The sequence below is a fragment of the Populus trichocarpa genome, chromosome 6, assembly GCF_000002775.5.
Source record: "Populus trichocarpa isolate Nisqually-1 chromosome 6, P.trichocarpa_v4.1, whole genome shotgun sequence".
NCBI classification, from domain to species: Eukaryota; Viridiplantae; Streptophyta; class Magnoliopsida; order Malpighiales; family Salicaceae; genus Populus; species Populus trichocarpa.
Window position 1 is genome coordinate 815691 of NC_037290.2, and position 14993 is coordinate 830683.

A 14993-nucleotide genomic window follows, 5' to 3' on the forward strand; every position below is an offset into this window, starting at 1 on the left:
GTTTAGCGAGGTGATCTGCCATGTGATTACTTTCCCGGTAAGAATGAGTGTAGGTGATTGAATCAAAACATGAAGCTAGCCGCTGAGCTAAAGAGAAGAGTTTATGATGAATCCAAGGCCTATTATGAGGATTATTCATCCAGCTAATGACATTGGCAGAATCAGATTTAATGATAATATGTTTATGATGTAGGAAGCAATTAGAGGCTGATAATTCGATAGCTTTGACTACCGCTCTCAGCTCAGCTATATTGGAGTCTAAGATCCCAACCGACGAAGAAAAAATACCTAAAAGTATTCCATGGTGATTCCGCAAAACACCACCTATTCCGAAGGGGCCAGGTTTTCCGATAGAGGATCCGTCAACATTCCATTTGAATCTATTAGTCATAGGGGGAGACCATATAACAATTTTCTTTGTAGATCCATTTGACACTTATTGGCTTCTTTCTTTTTGGTTTAGAAACCAATTTTCATATGTCATTTTTCTCAATTGATACAATCTTCTCATCCATAACAATTCTCTACCTTTCATCCTTTATAGCTTATTCAAACACTATAGGATCACATGTAGCAAGGTGACAATATATATAGTGTTACATCATCATCAATAGGATTAGTTACCTTGTACAAATAATTAAGGCTCCTTATTTTTCTTGGTAAACTTGATGAGCTGCCATTACTTGAGCTTTCACTAGAAGAAAAAGAAGAAGATAAATGTGAAGTTGAACTTGTTGATGTTTGTAGAGGTGTGACTATTAGTTCTTGATAATCTTTATATCTCTCATCTTCTTTATATATAGAAAATTATATTTTTCATCATTATCTACCTTCCAATTCTATTCTCCTTCTTCGTCAATCTCGACATCCATTTTAACCACGACTGTTTCTTTATTAGGGTTGTACAATTTATATCCTTTGAATTTTTTGTCATAGCCTATAAAGTTTGTTGCTATCTATTTTTTGGCCCAATCTTTTGATAAATTTTTTTTAAAAAAATAGCAAAAACAACGAAAACCCTAAAAAAATACATTCTTAATATATTTGTATCGTTTTTAGCATTTTCAGCGTCGTTTTAAAAGAATTTAAAATTTAAATGTTTTTTAAATACAATTGACTTTTAACACATCATTTTCAAAATGATTAAATTGTCTCGTTGAGTTGATATTGCTTATTTAAAAAAAAAATATACAAATATTTTACCAAGCATTTATAAAAAAGTAATATTCCTGAGTTATCGTTATAGATGTTAATATTGCTTGTTATAAAAAATAAATTAAAATATAGATATTTTACCATGAAACACTAAAATTATCCCTATCTCTACCAAAAACCAGCCGCCGCCCAGAGAAGCCCTCTCCCTCTCAGGCCATCATCGTTTCCCCCATTTCCTCTCATCTTCAACCTTCAGCCCGAGAGCCCCCTCATTTCCCTTTCCTTTTGACAAAAAACCAGAGAGACCTTAGCTTGGTAAACGGACTTCGAAGCAATTCATTGAAAAATGCATCCACTTTAGCTTCCTGAACAGATCATTTGTCAAGCAATGCATCCAAGTTATCTGAGGTAGTATGTTGTGCTTCCTTTCTTTATGAGTATGCCAGAAAAGGAGAAGAAACAAATGAATGGTCGTATCAGTATACCTTGTTTCGCTGAGCTCTATCGCTACATAGTTGGAAGGTCAACCGGGAGATACAACATGTAATTAGATAATCTTCTGCTTCTCATTACACAATTTCGACTAGGATCTTTTCCATTGATTATGAACTGTTCAACTCATTCATTTAATTCAACTAGTAGATTAGTTTTTTTGTTTTTTCAGAAAAACTAAAATCTGGTTTATTTTCAACATTTCCACTTAAACTTGATTTCTTTATAACTCCCTGTGTATCTCCCATCTTGACAAGAACACTATATTTAAGTGATTTTGTGAAAATATTCGTAATTTGATTTTGAGTTTTTACATATTTGACTTCTTTCTTTGTTTTAATGCAATCTCATAGGTAATGAAATCATGTGTCAATATATTTACTTCTATCATGGAATACTAGATCTTTTGTTAAAGCAATAACTAATGAGTTATCCACATAAAATTTCATAGGCTTTTTTTGTGGCGTTTGTAACTCTTTCAGTCTAGCAAATAGAGCAAAAACTTCATCATAGTTAATTCCTTGATTTTGACTATAGCTTTTGCCACTAATCTCACCTTGTATCTCTCCACTTCTCATTTCAATTTTTTTTTAGATTCATTTGACAATTATTGTCTTTTTTTCTTTTTGGTTTAGGAACCAATTTTCATATGTTATTTTTTTCAATTGATATAATCTTCTCATTCTCTACCTTTCATCCTTTATAATTTATTCAAATACTATAGGATCACATGTAGCAATGTAACAATACAGCGTTACATCATTATTAATAGAATTAGTTACCTTGTACAAATAATTAAGGCTTCTTATTTTTCTTGATGAATTTAATGAGCTACCACTATTTAAGCTTTTATTAGAAGAAGAAAAAGAAGATAAAGGTAAAGTTAAACTTATTAATGTTGGTAGAGATGTGACTATAAGTTCTTGATAATATTTATATCTCTCATCTTCTTTATCAAGAATTAATAAAAAATTATATTTTTCATCATCTCCAATTCTCCTCCTTCATCTAACTAGACATCCATTCTAACTATAATTGTTTCTTTATTAGGATTGTATAACTTGTATCATTTGAATTTTTTATCATATCCCATAAAAATTGTTGCTACCTATTTTTTAACTCAATCTTTTGATAAATTTTTAAAAAAAAAACCAAAATAGAAAAAACAACAACCAGATCTTCCCTCTCTCACCCGAACACCCACCAAAACCACAAACACCAGCCATCGCCATTTCCAGCACCGAACCAGATCCCGCCACCCCCCCACTCTCTCTTCAACCACAACGTCTTCCACCTTAACCCGATAGAGCCCTCTCCCAGACAGCAGCGTTTCCTTCTCTCTTCCCGTGACAGCCCTCACTCCCCCCCAGTAAGCCAACCCAAGACCTACCGCTCTTCCCCCAATTTGTTCTGCTTTCTTCTCCCTATAGATCGGCCTCCACCGACCACCAAACCAACCTCCCAGCCACCCTCACCTCCTTTTCGACCCAACTGAGCCGCCAGCCTCTTGTAAAGGAGAAGAAGAAAGTGAAACCAAAGGAAAAAAAAAAAGCAGATCTGAAAAAGAACAAAAGTAAAATCAACTGTTGTATGTGTTTCTTTTCTTGTTTTGCAGGTCACCGCTGGCGAGGAAGGGAAGAAGGGAGGAAGCTATTCTACATCCTCTCGCTGCGTGGTTTTTCCCGCGGCGGCGCGTGAACCCACTCGCCGTAGTGGAGGTGACGGGTGGAGCAAACGCGCCGCCATTGTTCCCGAGACCCATAAAATTCCAGCACGGTTCCCGAGTCCAAGCAATTGATATCCTGATAATGTTTTTTTTTACCTTTGGAAGGTCTTTTTGTAATTTTTAGTTGTTAATGTGTATTTAAATTATTATCCTTATGTAAAGAAATTCTAACGTTAAATAAAACAAAATGAACAACGGTTTTTTTATATAAGTTTGTAATTCTATTAATAAAACAAAATATGTTTTTGATATTTTTTAAAATGTAAGTTAAATTTTTAAAGTCTTTAATAAACTGATTTATTAAATAATTAGTAGGTGATACCAAGAGTGTTTCGGTAGCGTGAGTTTTTCATCTTTTTTATTTAGATATATATTAAAATAATATTTTTTATTAATTTTAATATTAATATATCAAGCTATAAAAATATTTAAAAAATATTAATTTAAAATAAAAAAACATTAGGATATTAAAATAATTGAAAAATATTTAAAAAAATTATTTTTAAAATATAAAAACAAATAAGCCAAAAGTCTCATCCAATTGAAGCATTAAAAATAATAGTACCAATAAAATAAAACCAATTAAGTAATATTATAAAAGGCGTGGGGAAACTAGTGTAGATTTCAACGCCTTTCACTTATTAATATATTATATTATTATAATTATTATATTATATTATATTATAGAACTGTTTTTTTTTAGTTTTTTTTTAATAAATTTTTTTGATTGATTTAGTTTGTTAATGTTAAATTTTTTTTATTTAGTTATCAAATTTTCATGATACGGATCCCGGGTTTGATGGGTTAACCTGGTTTGACGAGTTAACCCGGATTTTTTTTCTTTTTAATTAATTTTTTTCATTTAGTTTAGTTTGTTAATGTTAAATTTCTTTCTATTTAATTATCAGACTTTCATGACACGTATCCTGGGCTTGACGAGTTAACTTGGTTTGATGGGTTAACCCAGTTAATTCTGGGTAAACTCGCCAATTTTTTTTTTCTATTTAGTTATCAAACTTTCATGACTTGAATCTCAGGTTTTACGGGTTAACCTGATTTGAAGGGTTAACCCAATTAATTCAGATTTTTTTTTCTTTTTCTTCATTAGTTTTTTTCTTCCTGTTGGTTTTTTTCTTTATTTTTTTCTTTTTAATTAATCTATTTAATTATCACACTTTTATAACACGACCTTATAGCCAGACCCACATCCAATATTCTTGGGTCCGGTGTTGCAACAAGGCTCACTTAAACTTGGGTCATGCAAGTTTAATGTTATTATTAATATTAGAAATATTACTTTTAGGTCAGGCGATGCAGCCAAACCCAAGACTCTTGGGTATAGCTTTGCAGAAAAACCTAACACTTTTAAATCTTAGTTTTTTTATATATTTTTTATGAAAAAAAAAAGACCCGCGACATCGCGCGGGTCATGTAACTAGTAGTACTCTATACCTCGTACCCAGAGACGACAGTCTCGAGAATATCATCAAGCCTTTTAGCCCGAGCATCTACTTGGCTATTTATTTTGCTTTGCAAACTATTTTTTTTTATCATGTATATTCTTTTATTTTTTTTGGTTGTATATCATCAACCTTCAATATTTTTCTGGAAAAACTTTATATACTCAACAAGGTTCTGTATTTATTAATAAAATTCGACTATTATAAAAAAAGAGAAGAAATGTTGGATTCCTACCCCTACAGGTATCTAGGTATCTATGTTGGAATGAAGTATTGACGCCTCTATAAATGACAATCCAGGACTATTAATGGAGTTCTAAGAGATCATGAAGGACACTTCTTTGTGTTTTCTCTAGCTCTACAGGTAATATAAGCTCTCCAATAAAGCTAGGTCTTGGCAATTCAAAAAACACTATTTTTGAATACAGATTACAGCTACGCTTCTTCAAATCAATGGATTATAGAGTGTGATTCTTACAATGTTATTACTTGGATTAAAAAGGTGAAAATATCATGTGACCATGGCATTTGAAGGTGAATTCAATGATATATACACCGCTTCTAATATCCTTCTTTTTGTGTTTTTTGAGAATGTTTGTAGAGAGAAGAATTATGTTGCTGATAACTTAGCCAAGCAAGGAAATTATAGACTTGCTGATTTAGTTGCGTGGCTTTCTTATAACTTAGATAATTATTTAGTATGAGAGGGTTTCGCAAGTATAAATTCGCAACAATCTACTTTTTTGTATTCTCCTCTATGTTTAGCCATGTTCTTATTGCCTTTAATTGTTGATTATTAAAATCTATGGTATTTCTTAAAAAAAAAAAAAAACATCAAAGAAAAAAAAAGAAGCTAAACCCAACAAGCACTAAACTAGGTGATCAAGAGGAATGGCATAGAGCCAAAAGGCATCATATAATAATACATGAGAAAGTTCCATCCTAATTGAAGCATTAATAATAACTGTACGAATCCAAAGAAATAACAATAATACTCTATACCTCAGGCCCAACAATACCATCAAGCCTTTTAGCCCGAGCAGCTAGTTGTTCACTTACTTTAGGTCGACATTGCTTACTTAAACCGAGATGTGCCATGAGAAGACAGACATGAGTGAGTAGCTCCCCACCTTGGCTAAGTGCGTGGACGTGCTCCTTCCATCTACAATGACTTGCAGCATACATCAACATGTCCACCCACACTTCACTTATCATTTCCCATTTATTGTCATTTGACCAACCATCCTGTGTCTCCAATGACTGCAATGACACACCAAGCATGCAACCATCTAGTAGGGCTGACATTTCTCCTTCGTCTTGTTCTTTAATTTCCTTTAACATGGGAGACGGCCTTTCAAGCAAATTTTTGAAAAATGCATTCACTTCAGCTTCGTGAAACGATAATCCATCCAAGGGAATGTTGCGCTTGATCACATCTTTACGAGTATTCCTGGAAAGGAGACGACGCAAATGAATTCTAGTATCAGCATGCCTTGTTTCGCTTGGCTGTGTCGCTAACATAGTTGGACAATTAACCAGGAGATACAACATGTAATTAGATAATGATCTGCTGCTCATTACGCAATTTCGAGTCTTGTCAAAAGCATTTTTCCGAGAATCATCAGAGAAACAAACATGAGTAGCGATGTGCCAAGTGAGGAGGCTATGAATGAATTCTACAGTACCAGCTACACTCCATCCAAATCTATCAAAGCAAATATGCTTGCGTCGAAGCACCTCTAAACCTCTCTCTTCCAATAGTTTCTCGAGGATATTGAAATCATCGGTAGAAGGATCGTACCTTGAACGTTTATCCAAGACTTGGTTGAAGATCAATTCCTTTAATTCCTTGTCCACCTTCTCCCTGCTATCAACGTTCCATTTCCCTGGAAAGTACTTCTTAAGAATTTTGCTCACTGGTTTGTTTGATTGAGCCCTTATCATGTTGTGTTGTCCAATTAATCTCGACCATCTTTTGCTCTTCATGCAAAATGATACTAACCAAGAACGATAAGTGATTCGGGAGACAATAGAATATGCTATTTCACTTCTGCTAAGCCAAATCATACCCCAGTCGGACAAGAGATGCACAATAATAGAGTAACTTTCTAGGCAGACAACTCCAATCAGCAACACGTAAGAAATAATCCTATCGTTTATCGAATAGACGCCTTTGCTCTTTGACGAGAAGGAAACTAAAGCAAAAATAGAGGATAAGAAGGTGATAGAGCGGAGAATGATACGAAGCCTGGAAATCATTGTCACCTTATAATAAAGCCGATCATACTTGAATCCCAGCTCAACTTCTATCAACTGGAAGGCTTCCTCGGCTTTCTTTACAGAAACCAACTCATAGGTGAAGTTTTGATCAAAAGTGACGAGATCAAAATTGTTTAACAGTGTCTGGAGCGCTTGGAACAAAAGATAAGCATCTTGAAGAAATCCGACCTCACTTATACGATTGTTGTTGAAAAGTTCAGCACCGTGGATGGAAGACACTTTCGTACCAGGTTGCTGCGACCCATTATTGTCTTCGTGGCTTCTCAATAAAACCCAAATCCTTTCACCATACTTGATAATTCCTGAAATCAAGATGGGAATTACTACCGACGTGATGGCATTCTGGCTCCATAACCGGAACAAGACATAACAAGCCACACCAACTTGGGTTACTAGCTGAAGAAGGCGACTTAGGAATAATATGTTGACTCGATCCACTGAATAAGCAGTAATAGTTCCAGGGCCACCAAGGTGAACAAGAAGGATTGGAGCCCAAAATACTGGAATCAAGTTCGGATTTTTATAGTCGGCTTCGCTGCGAGAAAGGATACCCAATGAAAAAGTTGCCACCCAATCTGCTGACAAGTATGCTAGCCAAAGAGAAGGCCCAAGCCAGCGTGCAGTAGAGAACTTCCGTCGTTTTCCAAAAATGGAGAGGAAGATTTGCAGAAAGAGACTGAGTAACATTAGTGACCGCATCTGCCACTCATTCCATACATCTACAATATCTTGAGACAAATGGGATAAATTAATCTTTGACGACGCGTCCCTAGAAAACACATTTTTCAAAAATAAATCAGCATAGTTCCAAACAATTTGATCAAAACGAACTTGAGAAAATAAAAAATTACCATTTTTTTTCCTTTTCCCAATTGTTGTTCAGTGGTCATTAGGGTAGTTAGTTATTGGAGAGGGAGGCGAACCCTAGCCATATGAATTTAAGAACGTCTCTGCCTCTGAATCTAAATTTTTGGTCATCCAGCCAAGCCGCGATGCATAATTTGTGCAAATTACTACCCAACATCTTAATTCAAGTTATGTTTATTTCTAAGTATTACTATTTCATCCGTTCAATACCGAAATTCTAAACTAATACCAAAAACTATTAAGTTAATCATTTTTTAGGATTTTTATAATAAATATATGGACTTCATATTTTTTATTATTAATTAGTGAATTAATAGTAAATTGATAAGAAATATTAAACAAAAAAGTAGTTATTATAAATAAGGAAACAACAAAAACTTTAAGAACATGTATTCAACAAATATTCACGTTTAATTGCTCTCCTTTTTTTTTAAATACAAATTAGATATCATGATTTTATAATTTTATCAAGAAATTACCATTTTACACCATAATTCAACTAATATAATATTATAAATCTTAAATAACTTCAAAAAACTTTGGAAGGATTGATCTCTCCTATGTTTGTTTTTCAATATCATATGTAAAGAAAATATATATTCAATATATATCTTAAATAAAAGCTCATAAGATAATCTTTCATTTGAGTCAAGAAAAAACAATAAACACAAAATATACAGCTAAAAATTGATCTCTCTAATTTTCTCTCTCTATGTTTTATTACAATATTTTTTATTTATACTTCGATAGTTGTTATATATATATAACCTCCTAGTTTTTTCTGTAGTTAAAGAATTAAAATATAATGAATAAAAGGAAAGGGTCGATGAACCCCTAATATATATGAAAATAGTATCACTCTCTGGCTTCCAACATAACATTTAGAATTAACGTCTTACCACATCAATACCATCTATTGTCCCTTGATAATTACAACTAATTTAACTTCTAATTACCATTTCCCACAACCATTTTACCCTTGTCCCTTCCACTTTGTCCCATCTCCCATTTGAAACCAAATTAAATAACCAAATTAAAAAAAAAATGTAACTATCATTAGAATCACCACCTGCTATAATTCCTATTAGTACTCATTCGAATAAGAGAATGTGAATTGTACACAGAGTATGTGAAATAAAAGGACATAAAAATTAGATGAATCATACTAACTCATTATTTTTAGAGTGAAAAATTCGAATATCAATGCAAAAAAAAACACACATCTTCAAGAAAATAACTTCAATTAATTACTAAAAGTGCTTTTTAAAATTTTCTAGTTTTCAAAACTTATTTTTTAAAATATCAAAACATTTCTCAACTGGTTAAACACATTCTAGTGGGTATTTGACTAAGTTTTCAGGCCTGGTTGGTCCTAGTTTGTCACAGCCCAGTTTGGTTAGTATTTGCATCTATTTTTGGGACTGAATGGTTTCAACCTGATAGGGCCCATTTCAATGGGTATTTGCATTGGATTTCAGTCGTGGTTGGTTCAAATCTTTAACCCTCTTCGCTAATTAAATCTTTTAAGTCTTTAGTTGCTATTCATGTTGTTACACATAGCTTCTGCCAGCATTACATTGCATTACATTGGTGTGTGTGTCTATATATATATATATATATATATATCCCTAGAATCAAACAAAATTCGCATAGACATATGACATAGTATAATGAAGTTTCAACAACATGAACTACTTGTCATTGGTAAGATTTAGGATCTCATATCTATTAAATCTAAATTCATTGTTTTCTAATATTTATTTTTTTTCCACCACAAGGTCAAAGACCTATTTCCTTAATATACAGATATGAAGGAACAATATATCTTGATAGTGTTCACGACGTGCTCAAATTGAGGTACAAACTGATTCATTAATTTTTTATGTATAAATTGTTTTTTCATTTTTAACCCAACCTTTCTACAGAAAAACTTAATAAAATAGCATCACTCAAACAACATTAATATAAAAATTAATGCATAAACAAAAGCATATATACATACAATCACTCAGAACTTGCAGCCCCAAAGTATGTTGAAGTAAATCTCTGCCGACCACGCTGCTGTGTAACCAGCTTAAGTTGCGGTCCCAATCCTAGTGCGACAAATTTGTGTTTTATTTATTGAGATAGTGATTATTTTTTTTTTTATAATAGAGATAGTGATTTATTTATGGAGATTGTGCAACACCATATGTCGCACGTCTAAAAAAATCCGCGCGGCGTCGGCTGGTGATTTTTTCTGTTATGTTTTGATTTGATTGGTTCGTTGGAGTCGCCACCTAGTAATTGATTGAGGGCTACTAGGAAACCGGATGTACTGGTCTTGTCAGAGATTCGCGGGTAAGGGACTGGTTGTGGTTAGAGAAGGTATTAGCACCCCTAACGCACCCTACCTAAGGTAAGCTGCTTCGCGAATTTGATGTGCTTAAAGAAGTTTTAATAATTGTTTTTTCATCGGATATTAGAAATACAACTTACGTATAAGTTAATAATTCTTGACCGTGATCCAATCAAAATATTAAATTCTTCTTTAATCTTTGCAATTTCATCATAAAAAAAATATATATATAAAAAATAAAACAAATACAAACAACACATACACTTTCACTATATCTTTTCTTTTCTTTTCTTTTTTCTTTTCCCTTTTTCTTTTCTTTTCTTTTTTCTTTTACATCCACATTACAAAATTATAAAAAATTAAACACAACAAAAATTACATTACATAATCCAAAATTTACAAAACAGTCCCTAAACTCCAGAAATTGCAAAGGAACCACTTCTGGAATCGCAGCAACAGTGCTGGAACAGTGGCGGCGCGTGTTCCAACGCGCCACCGTCACTGGCGGCGCGTCACTTCACGCGCCGCCGCTGATGCCGGAAACGGGCGGATCTGCCCTGCTTTCTCCTTCTCTGCCCTTCCCTGCCGGAAGTGAGGGGACACCACTACCTGCAAAACACACAAAAAACGCAAGCAACGGTCTGTTTTGCTTCACTGCAGATCCGGTTCCTTCGGGTCTGTCACGGTCACCTTCTTCTCCTCTGGTTCGGGTGGCGTTGCTGGCTGATGGTGGATCTGCGGCTGGGCAAGGAGATCAAAGGGGAAGCTGTCTGGTGGTCCTCGGTGATGCTGGGTTCGCCGGTCTGTGGGTGGCTGCCGTTTGCGATTCCACCGGCGTTCGACGGGCTGGCCGCTGGTTCAGGAGGAAAGAGCTGAGGGAGGCCGCGGCTGAGGAAGAGAGTCGGAGTTGTCTTGTGGGTCTTGCTGCTGGAGCTGGGTCGGCCGAGAGAGGGAAGAACGGTGGTTGGCCGAGAGGGGAGAAGGAGCGTGTGGCTGTTCTGGGAAGGAGGAGGACCGGCTGAGAGGGAGAAGGAAAATCAAAGGGGCAGCTGTGGAGAAAAAGGAGGAGGAGCTGCAGTGTCGGCGGTGAAAGGAGCTAAGCTCTTGGCTGGCCAGAAGAAGAGAAAATTTTCCAACGGGGAGGGGGGCGGCGGCTCCGGAGAAAAAGATGGGTTTAGCTTTAGGTTTAGGGTTTGTTTTTGTATTTTTCTAATGTTTCAAAATTGCCCCCCCCCTTCACAAAATCAGTATAGCATGGTATTTATAGGAAAAGTTTTGCTAGGTTTTCAAACTAGTCCCTCAACCTTTCCTTTCTTCTCTTTTCCTCTTTTTTTTTTGTAAATTTTGGTTTTTCTTATTTTTTTGTATTTTTGAAAGCGAGCAATATCAACGTCGACTCAATGAAGAAAATCAATGGTTTTAAAAATAACGCGTTAAAAGTTGAACACGTTCCAAATGTCTTTGAAAATTTAAATTCTTTTGAGACGATGCTAAAAATGCTAAAAACGATGCAAATGTATTAAAAATGTATTTTTTTTGGATTTTCAATGTTTTTCGCTATTTTTGGATTTTTTCTGAAAATTTATCAAAACATGGGTCAAAAATTGGGTAGCAACACCATATATGAAATTGAAAATGAAATTCCTCTCACAAAGCAAAAATGTTAAACGTTTTTTATACTGCACAAAAGGAATAGAATAAATAATTTACTCTCATCACAAGCTATACACAACTTTATGAAAGATTTAACGTACACATTAAAGGTGAATATATAGAATAAATTAATTTCTCTATTCACAAGCTAAACCTTGAGGACTTTGTTGCCTCTCTTTAATTTTCTGTATTTCTCTTTTTGGGCTTTATATCAATATATCTTCTCGATAATAGCCAAAAACCATTCCTGGAGATTGTGCAAGAGCATTATTAGTTGGTACTATGCAGCTTAATTATAATATGCAGTCAACTGAGCTGTTTTACAAGTGCTGGTTCCAGAAAATTTGTGTTATGAATTAGTATATAGATACCTTACTTTGGCATAATTTCTCAAAACGTCACAGGTAAATTTATTTGATATTGAACTCCTGTAGAGCGATGATGATTACTTACAAGTTACAAAAGAGAGGATATGTTGTTCTTTCAGAATAATTTACTTTCTCTTGTCACATGGCAAAACTTTATGCTGCAGGCTTCTATATATCCTGTGATTATCATGGTCATATATACTTCCTGTTTTGGAAGAAAATCTTCATACGTACATCTAATTAGTAAAGTGAAGTAAAACATTCATTTTGTGTTATGTTTTTTTCTGTTAATTTCCATTTCCTCTATTAAGGTTTCTTTTTCAAGATTAATCTCCTGAGGTTTTTTTGTGTTAATTAGAAGTAATGTTATACAAACAAATTACTTTCTTTATGGCAAGTCAATCATTTAAATTTAACACATGAGTTTATTTTAAAAAAGAAAACTTAGTATGAAAAGTTTGTAATGATTTTACTTTGATTTATTATCGAAGCCTTTTTTTACCACATTAATCAATCAACTTCTTGAGATTGCCTAATTTAATTATCAATCAATCCTTTTCGTCAATTTTTATATGAAAATTGATGGAATTAATGATACGTGTAGCACGTGTGCGGCATAGCGGCGATCATCCACTCTCATATTACGTTTCTACCTGGCAAATATGGGGAGACAAGAAATTCTTGTCTTTTATCAGTGGAAAAATGGAATGGGGGTCGCCACCTAGTATTTTGGTCACTAGGAACCCTACCTAGTCTCAGAGATCAGGTACGGGGACTAGTTGCGTAAAGGGAAGGTATTAACACCCCAACTATGCCCTACTTAAGGTAGACTGCATTGTTTAATTGTCTAATAAAAACTAAGGAGTTATTGTGTTTTCTAGTTGTTGGTTTGTCTACGGTTTAAAAAAAGTTCTGCTCGGTAAGGAGATTTTTATCTTATTGAGGAAAACCTAATCGTTCTATGTCAACCAAAGAAACTAATTTTAATATTAGGAGTACGTCATACATGTAAGTTCGTAATCCCAAATATTAAAAGAAAACAAAATAATTTTTTTGAAATTTTTGAAAGTTGGCCTCGTTCTCATGACTTTAATAAACTGGTTATTAAAGCCAAAATGCATGCTAACACATTTTTTATTTTTATTTTTGTTGTATGAAATTATGATATGATTTTTTCGAGACTTGGCCGTATGCATGAAAACAAGACATTTTTTTTGTTTAACTTTTGCAATATTTTGACGAAAACTAGGATTTTAATACCGGATTTGTATCTTTACGGTATAAAAATACAAACCGATATTAATCAAAATGGATAGAAAAATACGCAAGAAAATCACAAATGTTTTTCAAAAAAAAATTAGAATGGGTCGAACCCGGCCCAAAAAAAACCTGCGCCGAGATCGGCAAAAAAAAAACCTTCTTCCTACAAGGCTGAACTCAGCCTAGCTGTGTGGACTGGACTACTGATCCAACCCGAGAAGATAGCTGGTTACTGTGTTGAGTGCAGTAACCGACTAATTATATTTCATTTGCTGCAGAACGTGAATTGCTCATGTTCTGCATGCAAATGAAACACCAGCAAGACAGATCAGAGAAGGAGAGAAGATTACCCAGAGTGGCTCACGGTGGCATTCGCTGGTGGCGGTGGTGTTGCGGTTGCGAACTGGTGAGTTGCTTGGCCAGTGGTCTTTTTTTTTTCCCTTCTTCCTTCTCTTTTCTATTTATGTTTTCCTGTTCTTATTCCTTTTATTTCTATTTCGTCTCTTCTATTCTTCATCTTTTCCTTTCCTCTGTATTTTTTGTTCCCTCTATTCCTCTTTCTGTTTCTCTGTTTTTTTTCTTCGTCCCTTCGTTCCCTCTGTTCTTTCCCTTCCCTGTTTCCTTCTCTCTAAATCTTTCTCTCGACTATTCTTTTGCTTTAAGTGGCGGCGCCACCAAGGTAGAAGAAAAGCCGCCAACCGTCTTTCTTCCCTTTGCCTTTGTTGCTGCTCACAATCCATTGGCAATCGTCATTCTCCTCTACAACATGCAACAAGTTATCAATATGAAGACAATCAACACAAACTATCTTTATTGGAGGATGCAAATGAAACCGTATCTTATTGGTCAGGGTGTGTTCCCTTTTGTTGATACCTCGTTTCTATGTCCTGCATCTCAAGTAGAGCACTAACGATGTTGTCTTGTACAAAATACGTCGTTTCATTTAAAAGGAAAAGGCACAAAAAAAGTGTGTATTTTCAACTCAATCCTTAATTTTTTATTTATTCAATCAAGTCCTCAATTGAGATTTTGATTTTAAGAATCAATTCAATTGCATCTTTGTCAAATTCAAATGTCAGCCCTGAAGTTAACCGTCTTTTCCATTTTGGTCTTTAGTTTTGAATTTATGTATTTTGACCCTCAATCAATCAACAAACCTCCAATTTCTTCAATTTAGCCCATGATTCAGTCAATTTCAACCCTTATATTTACACGCCTTTTCCAGTTTGATTCTTGATTTTGGATTTCTTCAATCAAGTCTCTAATTACCCATCAAACTTAAATATTTATGCAATTATGCCCATGATTTGACAAAATTAACTCTTAAAAAATATAATTCGACCCCTAAACTATGATGTCTTCCAATTAAAGCCTAAATTGACTTTAAAATAAAT

The 14993-nt window shown here is 34.3% G+C and overlaps 1 protein-coding gene across 1 annotated transcript; it reads right to left on the bottom strand.

The window, feature by feature from the left end:
• Nucleotides 1-5829: 5829 nt before the first annotated feature.
• Nucleotides 5830-7800, bottom strand: LOC7463680 (uncharacterized). Its single transcript, XM_024602768.1, has one exon. The coding sequence runs from the start codon at nucleotides 7798-7800 to the stop codon at nucleotides 5830-5832; it is 1971 nt and encodes a 656-aa protein (XP_024458536.1).
• Between the last annotated feature and the right edge of the window lie 7193 nt (nucleotides 7801-14993).